This window comes from Nelumbo lutea, chromosome 1 (genome assembly GCF_056320005.1).
Source record: "Nelumbo lutea isolate HS-2025 chromosome 1, American lotus-T2T, whole genome shotgun sequence".
NCBI classification, from domain to species: domain Eukaryota; kingdom Viridiplantae; phylum Streptophyta; class Magnoliopsida; order Proteales; family Nelumbonaceae; genus Nelumbo; species Nelumbo lutea.
Genome location: NC_142684.1, coordinates 143,770,897 through 143,791,800, shown reverse-complemented (window position 1 = coordinate 143,791,800; position 20,904 = coordinate 143,770,897). Strand labels below are relative to the sequence as shown.

General features: G+C 37.8%; 3 protein-coding genes across 4 annotated transcripts; 1 reads left to right on the top strand and 2 right to left on the bottom strand.

The window, feature by feature from the left end:
• Positions 1–698: 698 nt before the first annotated feature.
• Positions 699–3,593, bottom strand: LOC148878083 (pentatricopeptide repeat-containing protein At1g11290, chloroplastic-like). The gene is made up of 3 exons (XM_088948701.1): positions 3,270–3,593; positions 2,824–3,180; positions 699–2,715 (listed from the first exon to the last, which is right to left on the bottom strand). Exons 2-3 carry the CDS (start codon positions 3,005–3,007, stop codon positions 920–922), a joined length of 1,980 nt encoding a protein of 659 aa, XP_088804827.1. The 5' UTR covers positions 3,008–3,180; positions 3,270–3,593; the 3' UTR covers positions 699–919.
• Positions 3,594–3,966: 373 nt separating this feature from the next.
• Positions 3,967–6,179, top strand: PNSL3 (PsbQ-like 1). The gene is made up of 3 exons (XM_088948715.1): positions 3,967–4,252; positions 4,997–5,283; positions 5,862–6,179. The coding sequence occupies exons 1-3, from the start codon at positions 3,967–3,969 to the stop codon at positions 5,958–5,960; spliced, it is 672 nt and encodes a 223-aa protein (XP_088804841.1). The 3' UTR covers positions 5,961–6,179.
• Positions 6,180–10,044: 3,865 nt separating this feature from the next.
• LOC148878081 (kinesin-like protein KIN-14D) lies at positions 10,045–20,636 on the bottom strand. Of its 2 annotated transcripts, none has more exons than XM_088948682.1 (17): positions 20,162–20,636; positions 19,769–20,020; positions 19,526–19,670; positions 19,313–19,422; positions 19,073–19,192; positions 18,763–18,966; positions 16,889–17,098; positions 16,730–16,804; positions 16,486–16,632; positions 16,259–16,391; positions 16,056–16,165; positions 13,742–13,903; positions 13,404–13,621; positions 13,150–13,231; positions 12,955–13,059; positions 12,765–12,869; positions 10,045–10,586 (listed from the first exon to the last, which is right to left on the bottom strand). In XM_088948682.1, the coding sequence occupies exons 1-17, from the start codon at positions 20,222–20,224 to the stop codon at positions 10,407–10,409; spliced, it is 2,421 nt and encodes an 806-aa protein (XP_088804808.1). In that variant the 5' UTR covers positions 20,225–20,636; the 3' UTR covers positions 10,045–10,406. The 2 variants fall into 2 exon arrangements, with proteins under 2 accessions (XP_088804808.1, XP_088804816.1); XM_088948690.1 differs by having other exon boundaries at positions 18,763–18,930.
• Between the last annotated feature and the right edge of the window lie 268 nt (positions 20,637–20,904).

The window sequence follows — 20,904 nt, the reverse complement described above, 5'->3', positions numbered from 1 at the left end:
CGACCTCCCGAAGATCTCGGGGGCGGTACGTGAATAATGCCTATATAAAGGCACCAACCCCAATGGCAAGCGGGGGAAGCGAGTAAGCAAGTAAGCAAATTCTAGCTCTCATACTGTGTGAGTTTTAGCTCGTTGTCTACTATGAGAGTACTGACTTAAGCATCAGAGCGACCTCGCCGGGTTAGCCACCTCAAGTCCTCTGACATTTTGGTTCCTTGCAAGTCTCCAAAGAGCAACAAAGCTCATCAATCCAGCTCGCCACCAGGTAAGCCCGGCACCTCACAGGCAGCTCGCCACCAGGTCAGCCCAGCACCTCACAGGCAACTCACCACCAAGTCATCCCAACACTTCACAGGAAGCTCAGCACCCGGTCAACCCGGCACCTCACAGGTAACTCAGCACTATAGTCAGCTCGCCACCTAGCCTACCCAGCTTGACTCAGCTCGGCAACCAAAGTTCTCCACTTCGGCCTGAGTCATCGACCACTTGGAAGCAAACCAAATGACGAGGTACTTAGCACAAAAAATTCACACTTCACCAAAAATCGATCCATCAGGAGCCATTCCCATTTGATGCGGGAATTGATATGAGTGTTGATGATGACTCCGTCAATTAGTCAGACAACACATTGGGAAGATCCCTTTCAATGTTCAAGTTATGTACTCTATTGCTAAGGAACTAAATAAAGAAGAAGCAGATGCAAATAATGTCAGTGAAATTTAGTTTCATTGAACTGTATCAACTGTTTCACCTATCCCTACTTTGAATAAAAGATCTTCCCTTAACTCGCATTTCTAGAATGTACAGTTACCAATTTACCACGGCATATAGTATATACCATTAATCACCAGTAATCACCACAAGAACATAATCCATTCTTAATGTGGTGGAACCGATGTGCATCCCTCATAATAATCTCTTAACCCATGAGTTTGGAGATAAGTTTGGTCACTGTGTGGCAATCTCTGCAGGTATGGAGGTTTTTGGTGATTCTGATAACTGTTCCAGGGGTACTGTTGATAAGAGCAAAAGCAATAGCCAGCCTCTCACTATGATCCCAGAGCATCTTCTCCTTCACATCATCATCAACATCATAGAACACAGAACTTGTTTCTGGTTTGTATCCGGCCACCTTTAGTTGCCAATTTAATTCTTCCAACATGGCATAGATAGCCTTGTATTGTGGGTGCGATTTATCTCCAACTAGGAAACGGTGAACCACTTTATCCAATTCAAGAAAGCTGCAGCCTGGTGGTTTCTTCAATCCTTTTGATCTCATTAAGGCTCTCACTCTTTCCACATTGTCCCATCTTTTCTCTGCTGCATAAATGTTAGAAAGGGAGATGTAGGAGCCGATGCCATTTGGGTTCAAATCAAAAATGTTTTGTGCAGCAATCTCAGCTAGCTTGACATTGTGGTGGATACGACAAGCGGAAAGAAATGAAGCCCAAATATCAACAGTAGGTTTCACTTCCATAGATTTGATGAACTCATAAGCATCATCTAAACGCCCAGCACGGCCAAGAAGGTCCACCATGCAAGAATAATGTTCAACCCCAGGCTTCATCTTGTACTTCTTTATCATTTGGTAAAAAACGTCAAACCCCTCATCAACCAATCCTGCATGACTACATGCTGACAAAACTGAAGTGAAAGTGACCTTATCTGGCATAATTCCATTCACCTTCATTTCATTGAAGGTGGCTATAGCCTCCCTTCCCCTCCCATGAAGCCCAAATCCTGTAATCATAGCACTCCAAGAGATCAAATTCCTTTCAGCCATCCATTCAAATATCCTATATGAACAATCTAAGCTCCCACATTTTGCATACATGTCTATAAGGGCAGTCCCCACAACTGTGTTCATAGCGTACCCTTTTTGAGCAAGATAAGCATGAACAGACATGCCAAACTGCAAGGCCATGATCTGGTCACAAGCACCAAGGACACCAATAAAAGTAACTTCATCGAGCATTCTACCTTCTGAAACCATTTGACAGAAAAGTCGTAAACTTTCAAAAGCATCTCCAGCTTGAGCGTAACCCAAAATCATAGAATTCCATGATACGGTATCTCTATCAATCATCTTGTCAAACAACCGCCTTCCACAAACTATAGAATTGCAGTGACTGTACATATTGATGAGAGAGTTTATCACAAAAATATTAGAAAACCCAATATCATTGCGGATAACAAAACCATGTATTTCCTTCCCCTGTTTCAATGCTCCTAAATCTGCACATGCAGAGAGGACACCGAGCAAAGTCGTACAATCTGCTCTTTGCCCAATTCTACTCATTAAGTAAAAAACTGACAAAGCTTCTCCTGATTCATGATTCTTTATGTAACCAGAAATCATGGTGTTCCAAGAAGTTAAATCTCGTAGGGACATTCCATCAAACAGTCTCCGAGCAGTTTCCATGTCACCAAATTTCAAGTACATTGCCAGAAGAGAATTGCCCACATAGACATCTGATTCCAACCCACGAATGACTAGCTCAGAATGAATTTTCCTACCAACTTCCACAAGTAACAGATCACCACAAGCTTTGAGAACAAAAGGGTACGTAAAATTGTCCGCCTTTTGGCCAAAACTCATCATCTCGCGGTACAGAACAATAGAATTCAAAGAGAAACCGTTGCATGCATATCCCCGAATCATGCAATTCCATAAGAATGAGTTCTTCAATATGATTCCATCGAAAACAGCACGAGCTTCAGTAATGGAGCCACAGATTGCGTAAAAGGCAGAAAGCTTGGTGTTCAGATAGGTGTTATTAAAGAGAATATTAGAAGTGGTCATGTAGGCATGGAGTCGCTTACCTTCTGCATAGGATTTGGTGTTAGTAAATGACTGCAAGAGAGCCCCACATTGTAGAGAACTAAGTGGAGGTCTAAGATCTTTTCCTACGAATTGGGTGGTGTAGAAGTCGATTTGAAGGTAACTTGGGAGACTTCTGGGGAGAATCCGCTTGAAGAACTTGATAGTAATGAGAGCGCCATTCATGAGGGAGACTCAGGATCCGACTGTAGTGCATATGATCACCTGAACCAGATCAAAATAGCAAAATGGCCGGTGCTACTCTGGTAGATCGCAAAGAAAATGTGGACTAATACTGACGGTGGCTCAGTTAGTAGGTTCTCTGAGTCGTCGGAGTAGAGACCTGGTATCAAATCCCGCTGCCACCAGGGGTTGGGGGGTTAAGGGAAAGGGGATGATAGCCCCATGAAGTAAAAAAAAATAAAATAAAATCAGCGAGGGATAGTACCGTAGCACTAATCTACTAGTTCTGTTCTGTACAATGCTTTCCGTTCTGCCATGTTATAGTTTCGTAGTCCCACATCGGCTGAAAGACAAAAGAAAGAAAAGATAGTTCCTCTGTGCAGTTCGGTATTAACCGAGACGCGTCGATTGCTGGTTGAAAACTATTTCCAAACCCCCTCTTGGGCTGCGCCTGCCCCTGGCCTCTGAGATTTTCTGGAAGGGTCCCCTCAAAAAGGGTAAGACCTTAAAACTCTTCATCCCTTAAAAGTTTTGATTCAAGTCACATCTGGAATTTCATTCCGGATTACCTGCCAATAAGATTCGTTCTAACACCCTAGTAACATCCGACACCAGACATCTCATACATGGCGGTTGGTCCCCGCAAGTTGGTAGGGTGTTGGAATTTGTCTTGTTGGCAGGTGAACCGACTCCTGGAAGTTACATTTGAAGCGGAAAAAGTAATCACATCCACGTGGCTAAAGTTTTCCTTTGGAAGGACCGAATTACCCATTTGCCTCTTCGGATGTTTTTGTGGTTAAGAGAAGCGAAGCGATCAGCCAATACTCTTTTTCAGTTGTGGATATTGGATAGGAGAAACCCCCATTAGACAACCACCGTTTATCGGTTTGAATTTGCCTGAGAAAGGCATTACACTACTACAGGTGAGGCAAGTGACTACCATCGCTACTCGTACTCAGTTTATGCCCAAGACCATGGCTTGTGTGGCAAATTTAAATGGAGCTTGTGAGGTCATACCCACCAGACCCAAGACGTTTGGCGACTTGAGTAGAAGAAGAAGAACAGTTGTTGGATTTGCATGCAAGAACACAGAGGAATCTCAAAGACTTCCACTACAGACTACAAGAAGGATTGCTATAGGACTTCCTGCGATTGCTCTTTCTTTTCCGTTCAGTTCTGGGGCTTCTCTTGCCGAGGATAATGGATTCTGGCTCACTGGCCCTATCCCTGTCCCTCCTGTCTTCAACAGTAAGTTCTTTGTTCACGCAGTATGTCTACATACAAAATACTTTTTTCCTTGATTTCCACCAGTTCTCGTTAGTTCAACATTGTTTGTACGTTAGCAAAACCCCAAAAGCTTTAGACTGCAATTTCCAAAACGTAAGTTAAAATCACAAATTCAAAAAAGGAAAGAGATGTTACAGTTACAGAGATTGATCATATACACATTTATTTGATCCCACATAAAATCTTGTCAAGGTAACTGCTTTTGTGATCAAGGATAACTATGCTGCTTAAACTTTTGCAGCTTTAATCCCATATTCCCATCTCATGATGGCATCAAACTTGTAATCTCAATTGTATTCATGAAAAGTAGATTACCATTCAACATTGTTGGCTAAGAGTTCTTTGCTAAAGACAGTAAGTCCTGATTGACTTTCAAATTCTGAGGAGCCCATTTTCATTGTTGTGAACTTGGAAGCTTTTATCTTTTGAAGCATGTAAAAGAGTAATTGAAACTTTGTAAGATTTGTTCTCTGCTTGTTGAAGAGAAGAACAATGAGCAGTTCTGAAAATGTCTGCCCAAATACTTTTGCTCTTCTGTATTAAGCTGTGAATTTTGATGGTGAAGTATCCACTGTCCAAATGTATTTGAGTTCTAGGGACACTTGAAACGGAAAACAGCACAAAATTATGCTTTTAGAGTTCTTATAAAATCTTCAAGACTTGATATTCTCACAAACATTCACCTGGAATTTCCTGTATATACAGAGATAGCAAATGAAGAAACTGGGACTCGCTCATTTCTCAAGAAGGGAATTTATATAGCTAATGTGGGGCCAAAAGGGAGTGCTTACAGGCTAAGGAAATATGCCTTTGATCTGATGGCGTTAGGGGATTTGATAGGAAAAGATGCATGGAGTTATATAAGGAAGTATCTGCGGCTGAAGTCCACTATCATGTACTATGATTTTGACACTGTTATCTCTGCAGCTCCAGCCAACGATAAACAACCTCTAATTGGTTTGGCCAACAAATTGTTCGATAGTGTGGAAAAGGTAATAAATACAATCATCTGTCTTTTCTTTCTTGCAGATTTTCATCGCTAAAATATCATATGAAGCCATCTATCTTTACACAATCTGATTATAATCAGGTGGTATTTAGGCTTTCAATAAATGCAGCTCTCTACTGCTAGGCTGAAACTCAGTGACGACCCACTTAAATTTGTAATACAGTGCATATGAGGATATTGCAAGTCAAATGAACCATTTGTGTACTACCAAAACTTCAAGCATTCAGATAAAGAAAAAGAAAAGCGAATAATAATTTAAAAATTGAATAATCAGGACATCTACAATGTGAAGTTTAAAGAATAAGCATTAAAAGTATGAATAATCTTTTCTTTGGTAAACAAAGTATGAATAATTGGTTGGACTCTAGAGAGTCCCTAATACCTACAAACTTAAATTATCCAACAAATAGTCAATCAATTACACAACCTTAACCACAGCTTACGAATATGCAACTGCATAACACTCAGACTTTAATCCTTTATGCATATGTAATTTGCTAATTTCATAAAAGAGTTGGTCTATGAGTTGAAGTTGAACCACTTTCCATGATGTTTTGACAGCTTGAAGATGCAGTGAAGATGCAGAACCTACCTCAAACACAATCATGTTATCAGGATACCACTGCTCTTCTCCAAGAGGTTATGAACCAAATGGCATAATAACTATTTTGATTTCAAGTATTCAGGTCAGTGCAAGGAATTAGGAAGGAAGGACTCCAATACGAAAATCACTGTCATTCATGACAAAATATATCTTGTATTTGCTCTATAAAGCTCAGCAATTAGAAGATCAGAAGATTCATTGCTACATATCAAAATATCAATGCATTTTAGAGCCATGATTGAGAGTGAGTCTAATGGGGGCTATTTTCTATCTAACCCAAGGGCCTGCTAGAGATTGCAATTTGATATCCAGCATGAGAAATTGAGAATGCATGTTTGAGCTTTGAGAGCAGACACTTCATGCAAAAAAGATTTAAAAAATGCTCTATGATAAGTCCATACCACAGATAGCTGGGACCAACATTGGACAATGGTCTATATATTAATATAAATGGTAAACTTCCCGAGTTCCAAATTCATTAAGAAGAATCCACCCCAACCTCCTCTCAGTCCTATAATATACACATCACTATACAAATCTGAGGACAAATTTACAGAACATTAAATTCTAAAAGTCACCTAAGAAAAAATTTAAAAATAAAACGAAAAGAAGACAAGTATATTCTCAATCCAATTCTTTGATCCAAAAGTCCCATTTTTCCAAATCCTATCAAAATCATCACAATCAGTTTTCTCATATGATAGACAAAAATATATATATTAAAGGCAGGGATAGGAAACCTTAAACCTGTTTTTGTTGTACAAAGAGGATATTTTAGAAAGAGAAAAACAGAAGAGAAGATCAAAGGGATGAGATTTAGGGGATTCCCCTGTTTTTGTTTTAGTGAAGAAGAAGATCAGTTTTCAACTGTCCAGTACCTCCCTGACATTTGTTCCACATCTGCTCATATACAATTGAAGGACAAGACTTTTGTTCCACATCCGCTCATATACAATTGAAGGACAATTCAAGACTCTTCTTCTTCTTTAGTTGTTTTTTTCTGTGCTCTGCTGTTGCCATCCAAGAACAGTATAGGTTTGATAATGAAAATAGGAATTTGCCATGTAAGAAAGAACTGGTTAAGAGACATTATCATATTTTTAGTATTGAGGAAAATGACATTTAATGATGAATGTAATCAAAAATTCATCATCAACTGAAAGCCATTTCCACTCGGTGCATGTGGTAGCTTAAGCTGATGTAAAGCCTTGAAACCAAAGCAATTTTGGTAATTCTATAAAGTAAAAAAAAAAAAAAAACATACCAAATAAAGTCAAGAATGTATAATAAGTAAAACAAGAGACAAATGGTAAAAGGGCATGGACTAATTAGATCCATGAACTGACCCTATTTAAAGATGTTCAGACTCTACATGCAGATAGTCTTCTTGAATCTTGACAACATACTAAAAAGAATTGACAAAATGGAATCACACATTTGTATCAGCTGGGATAAATGTAAATAAGCTCCACAATTCATACCTTCTTAGGTATTCTTTGTATCTTAATGAGTTCTCAATTCCATTATGACAAATTTAATTTACAACATTTAGTTTTTAATGTGTAATACTGAAAAAAAAAAAAAAAAAAAAAAAAAACTTTTGTGATGATCATGCACATACTAGATATCAAATTATTAATGCATGTAAGAGTCAGAGTCTAATGGGATATTTTCTATCCAATTAGGATGGGAAAAATGATAAGCTTGAAAACTGGTTTGTCATAAATAGTTACCTCTCCAAATTGCATAATTTTGCAGGAAAGATTGATAAGAAAAAAAAAAAATCTGTTTAAACTGACAGAAGCTTTGGTTCAAGACATTATATTAAATTTAACAATGAAATAAGGCCGAACCCACCATTTAACGATTCCCATTTTGGAGACTGCGTATACAAAGAATCGGTATTGAGAACAAGATTTCGGTGCATCTAGTTCCAGCTGTAGTTTTACAATTAGAATGGCTCTCTTTGTACTGTCCAAATTACTTTTTAGGATTGCAGACCTCCATTCAAATAGAATGTTGGCCTGGATAAGATAATCTCTTGGGTAGGACCTTGTCAATTGTAGGTCGCAACGGTTGAAGCACAGCTTCCTTGAAATATCTTCCTAATCCTGTCCAAGATGTATCACCTATTATGACGGTAACAGGACCTGCAGTGCATGGTTTTTAAAACCGAACCGGTCAGGGCACCGTTTTTTGGTTCAGCGGTTCAACCGTCCAGGTTGAGTGGTTCGACCCGTGATGTCACAAATAAATAAAAAACAAAAAATACTTATATATAATAAAAATATCATATAAATTTAAATAAAATACAAAAAATACACAGATAAATATAGGAAACAGAACAACATATGAAAAAAAAATAAAAAATATATAAAAATAAAAATATAAAAATACAGAAATTTCCAAAAAATACAGAATTTTTTAAAATATATAGAAAATTTTCCAAAAATAAGGATTAATCAAGGCACAGTGAAGGGGCAGCTCTTAATCAGTTAATTGATTGATTCAGTTGAATCAAGAACTCCCTCATTAATCAGTAAAAATAAGGATGAAGGAATTAAGTGACCCCTTTAGAGTCATTTTCTTTCAATCTCAAGTTGTCTCTAGAAATCTTACCAAAGAAAAAAAATCTCTAGAAAAATTAATTCATGCTTACAAAACAAGCATATATATACAGGCTTAATGACAACAAATTCCTTGATGACAACAAATTATACCATTCTAGCATGTCCAAAGAATTAAAAAAAAAAATCAATTAAACCAAAAAAAAATCAGCAAAAAATAATACTACCTTCAGGCATACGCCACTGGTGGGCTCGGGCAGTCCACAGCTGCAAGTCGTCGTTGCTGCAAGTCGCTCGCCATCCGCCACTGCAAGTTCGCCGATCGCCATCGGTGTATGTCGCCGTCGGATGCCAGAGTTGATGGCCGCCGCAGGTGGTAGGGTGTGAGGGTTGAGACTTGAGAGTTGAGAGGACTGAGAAGTGACTGAGTGAGGAGGGAACTCGGGAACCCTGAAGGCTAAATCGAATAAAGGACTAGGATTGGGATTCAAAAATCATGGGGTATAATTGGCATTTTATTTTTTGTTTTTTTATTTAAAACATTAAAAATGAAAATATTAACCCGCAAACCACTGCCCAAGTCAAACGGTTTTTCCAGTTCGGTCCGGTTTTGAAAATCATGCAGGGAAACAAGTGTTTGACGTTTGTCCCACATTTATTGCTAAGACCCATGTCGCAATAGAACTGTCACCCCTTCGTTATCTATTTGGGATGACCTTCCTCACCCTCTTTGTCCACATAAAGTTAAACTGCTTGGGTCACATGGTTTTTGGTTTTTGATCAAATGGTGGATTTCATAAAAATCGGACCTAAAATCTTGACTGAGTGATAATTTAACCGGCTCAGTCAACGGTAGGTTAAAAAACACTGACGCATTAGAGAACCCAACCGCAACTCTCCAGATCTATCAATCCACTGATATCAGTGGATCCATTTGTGGCGTGTTAGAGGTTGAGCAGACTGCAGTGCACTGCGAAGATAAAGAAACTGATGGTAAACATTGAAATTAGGGCTGTAATCGGATCACACTCAGATCAGATACAGCAAAATCCGCATCCAATCCAATTACTAACAATCTGCATTAGAATTTGGTCAGATTTAAAGACTTGAATTCAAATTCAAATCTTAACAATCAGATGGATTCGAATTTAATCCAGCACCACTGGCATTTTCTAACAAGGTACACACCTATAAACTAGTAAAAAACTAAAATATCAAATAGCACTTTATAGTAAGGGAAAGACGCTAATCATAAATCACTCACCATAAAGCATCTCATATTGAAGAGGAAAATGGTAAAACTACATGCTACCAGCCTACCACAGCCACAGCACAAAGATGCAGCTTTAATATCGTATTAAGTTCTTAATGCAAACTATTTTTTACCCTTCTTAGATCCTCCAGAAAGACCGCTAATCATAAATCACTCACCGTAAAGCATCTCATATTGAAGAGGAAAATGGTAAAACTACATGCTACCAGCCTACCACAGCCACAGCACAAAGATGCAGCTTTAATATCGTATTAAGTTCTTAATGCAAACTATTTTTTACCCTTCTTAGATCCTCCAGAATGAACTAGAAATTCTGATCCACTAAAATCAAAATGTAAGGTTTACATAGGATAGAACACGAACATCAAGAAGGGACAACGGCAAATGCAAATACTCCTGCTCAACAAATTTGCGGCATTTGATCAAAAGATCAAGATATACAACGAGTAGAAAAACATTCTCAGCTTGAATAACACATCCTTAGAAATACAATGTATCACTGCACTCGAGGAGAACGCACTACATTCGGTTGATACAAACACAACCATTTCCTTCATTAATCACTATACAAATTACACGCAGCACTGGAAAACCCTTTCGGTTTTCTTTTCACAATTGAAGTCAGATTATAAGAATCACACTGGTAGAACACAAGGCAAGTTCTATCCATAACTCAACCGAGAATCCGGAGCTCTCAAGTTGGCCTGTCGCCGAGGGATCCCAATCTCACATGCATTCACTCTTGCAGCAAAACGAAGTGAGCACAGAGACTCACCAACAGAGGTTGGGTCAGGCGAGATGTTGACAAACATCAATGTCTTTGAGTCTCCCCCTAAGCATGGCTGATAAACATAGAAATCAAGAAAGGCCAATAAATGCTCAATAATCCAAAAGGAATAGTAGGATAAATATTTTAATAAAGAACATTGTTTTAAAAGGCTGTTGAGGCAAGGCCAAGGGTCTAAGCCTCGAGGTGAGGCTAGGAAAAAAAAATGGCCTGGCCTCGATAGCCCCAGAAGCCACCAGCAAGGGTTAGGGAATTGTTTGAGGCTTACATCTTTGGGTCTTTGGCCTCATAATGTCCAAGGCATGATGGCAAAACAGAAATTTAAGGCACAAAAACAAAGAATGCCTTGTTTTGTATTCTCATATTGCACAAATAAATAAATATAAAAATAACAAGTAAATGCATACAAATGTGCATGAAAATAGCTTGTTTTGTTCATATTCTTTATAGTTCATGCTTTGTTCTTACCTGCTTGCCCATCTACCCCATAGTTGATAATCTATTTTTTCTAAAGCACATGCATCACAGTGGTCACTCTTCACTGAGGCAAAACAGGTGGAAGAAATGAAACAAGAATGCCTTACTCTTAAAACACTGTTGGTTCGTATCCTTGAGCTGAACCATTAGATTTATATGGTAGTTAGATTTTAGGGGAAAAATCCTATACTGATAACATTCGTACCCATGTCTAATATATTAAACAAGCCATATAAAATCGTAATTTTATATTTTCTTGTCTTTATTGCTTATGAATTATATCCTTTTTTGGCTCAAGGCTTAAGCCTTAAAGCCTTTAGCCTTTTAAAATCTTGACAAACAGGCCTGCTATAATGAGGATGTGCAACACCAGGCTGTGTCTATTTACAGGCTCAATGCATTCTCATATGCCAGTCAAAGAATTCAACATGTTCATAAGCAATGGTTCCTAAATAGTAAAATGCATGTTGTCAGGAGCATAAAAAAATTTCATCTCCATTTTGGCAACACACTCAACAGTTATTCCACATCACACATAAAAGATGGAACTAATCATACAATGAATGCTCCAATGCCAGAGAAATTAAGCAAACCATTTTACGAAATTATCACAACCTGAAGGGGTTTCACCTAACAATAATGAACTATCACGAATGATCAAGATAATCAAACAAGGACCATCAATGCTCAAGTAAGGCTTCTCTAGTAATCCTGAGTCAAGTGATCCTGCCCAGTCTTATGAAAATAATGGACAGTCACCAGCCGACAAACTAGAGGTCCAGACCATCACTAACTAGTCAATTGCTTCTCATGTTGCAGTCACAGTTGGGTCAACCAGTTTGATAACAAAGCTACTTCAAGCTTTTTCTTATTCATTCATGCCTCTAATTACCCAAACTATAACAATATATGATTTTTAACTTTTACATACATGCTGTCATTCAAGCATCTGTTATAAACATCCTTGGCTGATAGATTATAAAATAAAAATAAGCATAAAGACAAAAGTGGAGGTTCATGGTACAGAATTGTCACAAACAAGGGGTACAGAAAATGGTCAAAGGTTCATGGTACAGAATGATTGTTAGCATTCTTTTATTTCTTACAAATTATATTGACTTATTTTGAGATATCATCCATATCTTAAATTTTGAGTATATCTTTTTTTATTGACTAGTCAGCACCCAAGCACCAAATAGCCAAATAGGCATTACATCAAGTAGAGAGGACAAAATAACTTCTTCTCACCACATTAATAACATTAATTCCACCAATATTATCCTTGATTCATCACCATTTTCAACCTTTAAAGATCAAACAAGTTATTGTGATCAAGGTTCAAAATATCGATACGCCCGATACGCCGGTATGGGGGTATCAGGCAAATCGATACAGCTTTTCATGGTTTTTTTATTCTTTTTTCCAACCAGTTCCAGGGGGGCGGTTTAGGGCTCCTCCACCCCCTGAACCGGTCAGACCCCCAATACACCCACTGTAGGGGCGTAACAGAGGGGTCCCAGAACGATACGATAGGCTGATACGGGCCGATACGTGTCAATACTTTGAACCTTGATTGTGATAAAGGTGGAAGTTTCTGTTATGGACATTCCAAGAAAAAACAGGAACAGTACACGGGCCTCAACAGAAAGTGAAATAAATTTGTAAAAAAGAGTAATAATATAATATTCACTTTTATCTAATTGAATGGACAAACTATGAGAAATGTAACTAAGGAAAGAAATTGTTCAAGTTTTACCTGTAAAAGATATGTAAGCTTTGAATTCCTGAATGGCACATGGTCCTCTTTCTTGGCAAGGGCAAATATAACATCACTCAAGCATGATAAACTTTTATTAATAGCCTGGTTGTTCATAAAACATTGTTTTTATTTTAGGAAGATTCGCATTTAAAACAAGGAACAATGGGAAAAACTGATGCTAGAATACCTGTGTTTCCTTAAGCCGATCACCAGTTGCCCCACTCTTAGAAAGTCTCTCACTGCCTGCTAGATCAATGAGATTTAGCACACCCTGCACTTGTTGTTCAGTACTCTAGCAAATCAAAGGTGTATTACTCATTAGTATACAAACAAAGCAACATTACGGTATTATTTAGTAAAGCACTCAAGGACAACATTTCACCTCATTAGTTCCAGATATGCGTAACGTGAAGACAAAGTGACTTCTTGATGATTGTTCATTCATCTGGGTCCTCCCTACTGACCTGAAAGTAATAGCGATAGCCTCATATAAGATCCTAACCAAAACTCAGAGGGAAAAGGATGGCCAAGGGAAATTATATAAAAATATAAATATGGAGCTTGGCTTCAAATGTCATTTGCTTCATACTATGCATGAAATAAATCAGGCACAAAACAACCCAGGATTTAACTAACCTGCTTTGTGCTGCCTGCTGTAAAAGGGAGGAAACCTCTTTGATGGTGCAAACATCTACAATGGTGAGATCTGAAACATGTGTGTTGCCATTTGCATCATGTTTAATTGCATATTGTTTTCCAGCTACACCATTTTCTGTACGTAATGTATCGGGACCTGAACGATTTGGTGATAACAAATCACGAATTGTTTCATTGTATATCTCCAACATTGAAGCCTAATAACAACAGGTAAACAAGTGATAGTTAAGAACCCAAACAAACAATCAAAATCCTAATTCTAATTTCAAATAAAGAAGTACAGGTAATAGATGAGAAGGAAAGATTTAATGGAAAACCTGCATTTTGTACTTCCAACCCTGAGCAGTAAGAAATTGGCTTGCTTGGAATATTTGTTCTAAGGAACGAGGAATCAAACCCTTCTGCTCTGCATTTTCAGGCCTACCCATCATGGTATATGTCTTACCAGAACCTGTCTGCCCATAGGCAAAAATGCAGACCTGCCAAAATCGAAGGAACATCATTTCTTTGAATTGGATAGAACTTGCACCCTATGGAGAGGTACAGGAAGCAAGCATCTATTAAAGAAAAGAACAAAAAAAGCAAAATCTTCTTTAAACTGCAAAACATAGATAGAATTGAGGCTTAACCAAAGAAAGGATAGCATAAGTATATTTTCTACAAAAAGACTGAAAAATATAGATACAATTGAGGCTTAACTGGATAGCATAAGTATATATATTTTCTGCTTCTTATCAACACTTACGCCTAATTTGGGGTAGCTTCATTAAAATGTTGAGAAAGCAACAAATTGGCACAAACTTTTAATGAAAAAGCTTCACAAGGCTAACCTAATTTTTTTTTTAACTCAAACCTTTTCTTGAAACCTATCTCCATGATATCTGACAAATTTTAACCTACACAAATTATGGCATTATTGTTCAACAATTTACTTGGGAAACGCATTACATGCTTCTTGGAAATTCAAACCCATTTTGGACCCTGTCTCCAATAGGCATCACACACTTTAACCTAGACAAATTATGGCTTTATTGTACAAGAATTTTCCCACAACCTAAAAACTCAGAAGCCATGCAAAACAATGCCAAAAAAACAAAAATAACATAGACTAGCACCTAACTAGCTAAATGAGTAGATTAAAAACCCAAGTGTCACCAATACACAATGATCACCAAAATAAATCATGAAGATACATGACCAAATAATGGCACAAAAACATTTGGGAAAATACCAGAATATGCGAATACAATGCCCATGGATGGGTCTGGACCTCAAAATTGTCCAGATCACATTTTCAAAGAATAGGAAGTTGGAAAAGTACCATCCAAGGAATCGCATCTAAGAGCTTAACTGGCTCAACAATGATCTTAAAAAGAAAATTACAGCCCAAGTATCCAGAAGATCCAGAATATGGCATTGGAGCCAGAACTGAAAATGAAAGTAATGATGATCTGGCAATCTGGGGCCTTCAAAGGGCCAAAGGGGTCAACCAGATGCAGACCTCACCTTTGGCATGTCACGTAGACTGTTGTATTTATGTGTGACAGGTATTTTGCTACACAATTTTTAATTATCTTTGAAGTATAACTGCGTGCATGCAAGTGCTGTAGGTGCACAGGAGAGAGAGAGAGAGAGAGAGAGAGGGAGAGAGAGAAGATTGTTCACTGGCTGAACTTTGAGACATATAGATGACAAATTGGAAGACAGTACATGTATATCTGTGCATCTGTGTGAGAAAAGGGGGAAGATAAGCCATATTTCCCCCAGAAGGCAGGTTGCATTAATAACAAAAAGACAAAATAAAACATCCACCTGTACTAAGTATGTGGAAACATGTGGAAAAGTTGACGCAGGAGCAATCCCATGCAGATAGGTTAAATGAAACTCAAACATTATTTAGGTTGTAGAACCAAATTGACATGTTGCAATATTCTTAGAAAAGTTCGGGCCAGGAGGATAGAATTGTGATCCTACTTCCCAGATTTTCAGGATCATGGCTCTAGGGTGTCCCTGATCCAATAAAATCAAGAATTATGGTTTAAAACTAGAACATCCCCCAAGTACACAGTTCTGGATACTAACATTAATGCCATGCCTTTAATTTACAATATTCTTGTGGACAGAAGGAGAAAATGAAAAAGAAAATATAGAACTACTAAAGATCAAACTCCTAAAGAAATGCATGAATCATATAAGTCAGTTTATCAAGCTAACCACTAGTATAGGCAATCTTTTAGGTGGTCCACTGAAGTTGAAGGCCCAAATCCTCCAAACAAACATCATATGGCAAATTATGCAAGCCTCAGAGTCATCTACTGATCCTGTGGCCGTTAAACCAACACTCTAATAGCCTAAAAACTATACTAGAGTCCTAGACAAGTTTAAGAGAGGAAAAGAACTTAAATCAGACAATAAACAAATGAACATCGTTGATGCCACAGTTTTTTATTTGATCCAAGGATTACAATTCATAAAAAATAGAATTGTAAAACTCGTTTTATCAAAGGTGAAAGCATGTTTTGACCCTGCTAAAATAAAAACGAGTTCCTACCAAGGCATGAATACTGCTCAATTAAAACGAGTTTCTATTTCTGATTTCAAATGTATAACACAAGGCCAACTAAGGGCAACCTTATAGCCATCAAGCGCACTCTGAACCAGTTGTGAGATTTCTACAAACACATCTTCTTGAGAGGCATCATGAGAGAATACTTTATCAAAGGTGAAAGCATGTTTTGACCCTGCTACAAATGAAATGTAATATAAGTAGCTATACCCAATCATTCAGTAAAATCAACAAGGCAACCACTAGACATATATGGACAGGGATTTACCACTTTGTAGCAAGTCTATGCCCCGTTCAAGGGCTTCAAGTGATGTAGGATATGAAATAACTTCCACCCCAACACCATCATCTGGCAATAAAGGCCGTACTCTGCAGAACACTCGAATATTGCCTTTCAACTCCTGTGGTTTAGAGATCTCAGAGGACATTGAGCAAAAATTAAAAAGAAACAATATGAAATATCATACACAAAGATGTGATGATTGTAAAAAGTACCAGTATGGTATTATGCAACTTCTTTCTAAGCTTTTCTGCTTCAATAATTTTAAAATCTGCCTCTGCCAGGTGACTTTGCAAATCATGAATGACTCTCTTCTGCTCCTCAAATTCAGTCTTTGTCTCCAAAGCTGACAAATCAGCTCTCTAAAATAAGAAATGACAGTAGTTTATCAGCATTTCTATGTAGCACACAATTATACAACAATGGAAGTTAATAGGGGGGAAAACTGGATACAAATACCTGCAACTTCTCATTTGCAGCTGCTAGCTGGCGGCGCAATATTTGTATCTGCTCTCGCTGAGAGGAGCATGTATCCTGCCAATGGTGGAAAAAAGAACCAGATTTATATATACAAAAATCAATGAATCTTTGGGAACGAAACAAGTTGTACTAACAAACCTCTAGAGCATTTGATTTTACTATCAGCTTATCTAACTCAGCAGAAGATTTCCCAGTGCTTTCTTCATACTTCACAATTTCTGCTGTTAAAGCCTGCACCTGTGTTAGTTGCCGATCACGATCTTCCCTTACTTGTTGTAACTCTCCCCTAAGACATCCCACTTCAGCTGTCAAAGCTTCCTTTTGTTTGATAGCCTCATCCCGAGAAGCCTATAAAAACAACCCATGCATCTTTTTTTCAAATATAAAACATATTTGAAGATCTTATCTATGTATAAATGCATGGATATACACACATGTGAACATCTAAAGGTATTTATGTATGTAGATCCACTGTTTGCATGCATGAGTGGTGCTTCTACAAGTAGAATATACATTACATTCACAACAACACAACACAAGTTGAATGTGTAAAGTGTAAATGAATACATCATTACATCATAAAAATGCAAAAAAAATGCAATAATACTGAACAAGAAAAATCATAAATTGTTAGTGCATTTAAATAGATTATTATTCACATACACAGACAGAGGGCAGATGCCAGATTATACAGATGCCACAAAAAGTGGCAGAGACGAAGGAACAAACTCAGTATCCTAAGCCAACACCTATCACCTACTGTCTTTTTAATGTTAAATTTCACAAGTTAACAGAGAATGAAACTACAGCTATATTGATAAGCCAAACCTGATGAGTGCCACATTTTCTACCTCCCACAATCATCATTTCCTTCATATCTTTAACTGATTCCCAAAAATAATGCAATAAATGCTGACTTTTTTGTTTATTTACATTTACTAGTTCTTTTTTGAGCTTCACATTGCCAGAGGAGATATATAGTTGAAGGCACAATTAGTCAGAATGCTACTAAATGCTGAACAGGTCAGATACTGAAAAAAGCTAGGAACTTTTTTTATTAGGGTCCATTTGGTTGCCTACAATATATAACAAGCTAAATAACACATATGTTGAAAAGAAAATATGGCTCTTGATGGAGCATAATGGGAGGAAAGGATCTATGTAGAAAACGCCAGACATTTGGGATTAAGGCTGAGATGAGTTGAGTATATCTAGTTGTGAAGAAAATGTAAAGGTATTTAACAAAACAAAACTTCTGTTGGGCCCTCCAACTCATTTTGCCACCCACGGCACTCAACTTTCTTGCATTTTCAGATGGTTTGTAAGGAAAAGAAAGCATCACTTAAGAGGAATGCTGTGGATCAAGAAAATCACATATTGGCCCCATCCATTTTCCTTGAACCAATCAAAATACATGTTCCAAGACTTTCTGTGCACTAATATATTGTGCACAAAACAATGGCCAAGCTAATGGTCTAAAATAGAAGTCTAAGCATGGATCATCTCATCAAAATATGGGACAAAGCAGGGCTATGATGAATAACTAAAATAAGGAATGCATGTTCTAGAAGGTACACTATTTCCTTACATAAAGGCTATAACCTAGGATGACCCACTGGATGCAATACAGTTCATCCTGGAAATCTAGAATAGACGATAGAGGTTAAAAAGAAGACAATCTTTAGTGCTCTACTCTACCCATGAAAATATCATTATCTTCTCCCCACACCAACAATCCAGGCCTGCAATTTGGATAGATAATCCATTTTCCAGCATTCAACTCCACACAAGGAAATATCTTTATTTCAGAGCCCCTTATCAAACAACATCATGCGAACTGCTTCACATTATAGATGCACCAGTAGGGAATTCCACAAATATGAAGAGAACAAATTTTTTATATGTGTGCAGTCACATGGGATGGTCAGACGCCTTCACTCATTTGGCAAAGAAAATAGTTATCTATACATGAAACCTTAGTAAAAGAAACCAGAAGCCAACAAATGACTTACTCGAGATGAAATTAATTGATCCTGTAACGAATTATAATGACCTCTTAATGTGCTGAGGTTCTCCACTATTGCAGCCTTCTCCTTTTCTACACGTTTCAGGGACTCATTGGCAGTTGCAAGCTCTGTCTGAAGTTTGCTGTTGTATTGTTGTAAGCTTGTGTTATACTCCTGCAACCGCTTATACATATCATTAAGTGATGCTATCTGCATAATTTAACGTCATCAAAATGGATTTAGTTACAGAGGGTTATCAGGTAAACAAATAAACAAAAGTAAATATCAGAAATTAAAGATAAGGTTATAATATTACCTTCTGATTTGCAGTTAACTGCTCGTGCTGAGCCTTTTCAAGCTCTTCAGCTAAAGAAGCACGCACCTTCTCGACAGCAACTCTGGCCTCTTCTTCTCTTTTAAGAGAATCAATTGCAGCCTGGAGTTTATATTGTAAAAGTAGTCATTTAGCAAAGAATATAATAATAAGAAAAATGAAAAAGAAAAAAAAAACGTAAATGGGTCAAGCATTTCAATGAAGGAAGAAATGGCAACCTACCAACTTGTCCAATTCTTCCTTTGTAAATTTCTCCTGTGAAAGAGCAAAATCTTTCTTCAACTCCACTATGATAGAGTTCAGTTCCCCCTCCCTGTTTTTCATTTGCTCCTCTAAGAAAGATTAAATTCACAAGTCAGTCTAAGCACATCGATTCCCTTTTTCTGTTAGAATTAGAGAGAAAGGAGGGAGGGGAGATGAAGTGAAAAAGTTTACCGGTTTCAGCGCATTTTATGTTAGCAGATTCCAACATATTCCTTAGCTTCTCCTGCTCAAGGAGATAGTTTTCTTCTAGCTCTTGCAACCATTTTATGCAAAGCCTAAGCTTCTTTACATACTCAGTCAACTGCTCGCATTTCCCCTGTAAAACCAAAAAAAAATGCAAATAATCAAAAAAAAGATCCAACCACACGGAGACAATTTATAACTTAGAAGATAAGAAATAACTTCCATACGAACCTTGTAATCAAATTTGTTCTTCCCTTTCATCTTCTCATTCAAGAGGGCTTCAACAATTTCTTTTGTAAATTCAATTCCGCCACAATCGGAGCTCGCATTGCTAATAGAATCGCTAGTGACCGCAGGATCTTGACCGGCATTCACCACTGAGAATGCCTGACGTGTTCGACCTGTGGTCGCTGGTCCAACCATCTTTCCTGATCCAATCTTCCTGCGCTTGTCTATTGGAACCTCATCAATGCTATCTTTCTTCTGCGAAATCAGAGCGGAAGAAGGAAAGAACACACGTTAGCCTAGAAACCACTGAAGCAGGATAACAGAAAAAACCCTAACCTAGAAGCGCGGAAACAAAAAATAATAATAAATAAAAATTCATGAGGGAAAAAACTTCACATTTGAAGGACTTCGAGGAAGAGCGTTGGGTAGAGGAGGTTTGTTCTGGTTCCTCGAAGCCATTGGAAGCTAAGAGAGAATGTATGAGCTTTCAGTTGGTCGGTTGAAGTTGGGTTATTGTGGGGTTGTGGGTTGCATTTGAAGTTAGCGGGACTTCAGAAATCCCGGCCGCTGCTTTAACGAACAGGAAGGAATGGCGGAGAGGACGATGGACAGTAATGATCCAGAACTAGAAGACGAGCTCAAACAGAGAAAATAAAAATAAAAATAAAAATTTAATTAACGGGAAAATTTTGAATGCACATATGCATCTCCGTCTCCGTCTCGATCTCGGTCACTCTTGGTCTCGGTGGTTTGGTTAGGTTCTTTTCTTTCTCCGAATAGTTTAATTCCCGTTAGGGTTTGCTGGGAACCGGGTGGAGATTGGAGTGGTCCGTGGTCACCTGGTCGGGACTCTGAGTGATTTTGAATTTTTTTGAAATAGATCCGGCGGCATCAAGGGATTCGTGGAAATAACTTTAGATGCCAATTATGCCCTTGAAATGTGATTTCATTTCCTAATTTGTCCCTTTCTGATTTTTAGATTTTATCGAAAAAAAAAGGGTAAAATTCCAAGAAAAAAAACTGAGGCATTTTGGGGCTCTGTCACTCACTGCATTAATATGATGAACATAAAATATCTCATGTGTGCATTATGTCATGTATTATAAAAGATAAAGAAAAGATTTTAGGCTAATTAGCCC

Coding starts and splice junctions, on each gene's coding strand:
- LOC148878083 (XM_088948701.1), bottom strand. CDS start 3,007: ATGAATGGCGCTCTCATTACTATCAAGTTCTTCAAGCGGATTCTCCCC. Junction 2,716..2,823: donor CACCAAATCCTATGCAGAAG/GTAAGCGACTCC, acceptor CCATTACTGAAG/CTCGTGCTGTTTTCGATGGA.
- PNSL3 (XM_088948715.1), top strand. CDS start 3,967: ATGCCCAAGACCATGGCTTGTGTGGCAAATTTAAATGGAGCTTGTGAG. Junction 4,253..4,996: donor TGTCCCTCCTGTCTTCAACA/GTAAGTTCTTTG, acceptor CTGTATATACAG/AGATAGCAAATGAAGAAACT. Junction 5,284..5,861: donor TGTTCGATAGTGTGGAAAAG/GTAATAAATACA, acceptor ATGTTTTGACAG/CTTGAAGATGCAGTGAAGAT.
- LOC148878081 (XM_088948682.1), bottom strand. CDS start 20,224: ATGGCTTCGAGGAACCAGAACAAACCTCCTCTACCCAACGCTCTTCCT. Junction 20,021..20,161: donor TTCCTCGAAGTCCTTCAAAT/GTGAAGTTTTTT, acceptor CTGATTTCGCAG/AAGAAAGATAGCATTGATGA. Junction 17,099..18,762: donor ATCAATTAATTTCATCTCGA/GTAAGTCATTTG, acceptor TTGTTTTTATAG/GCTTCTCGGGATGAGGCTAT.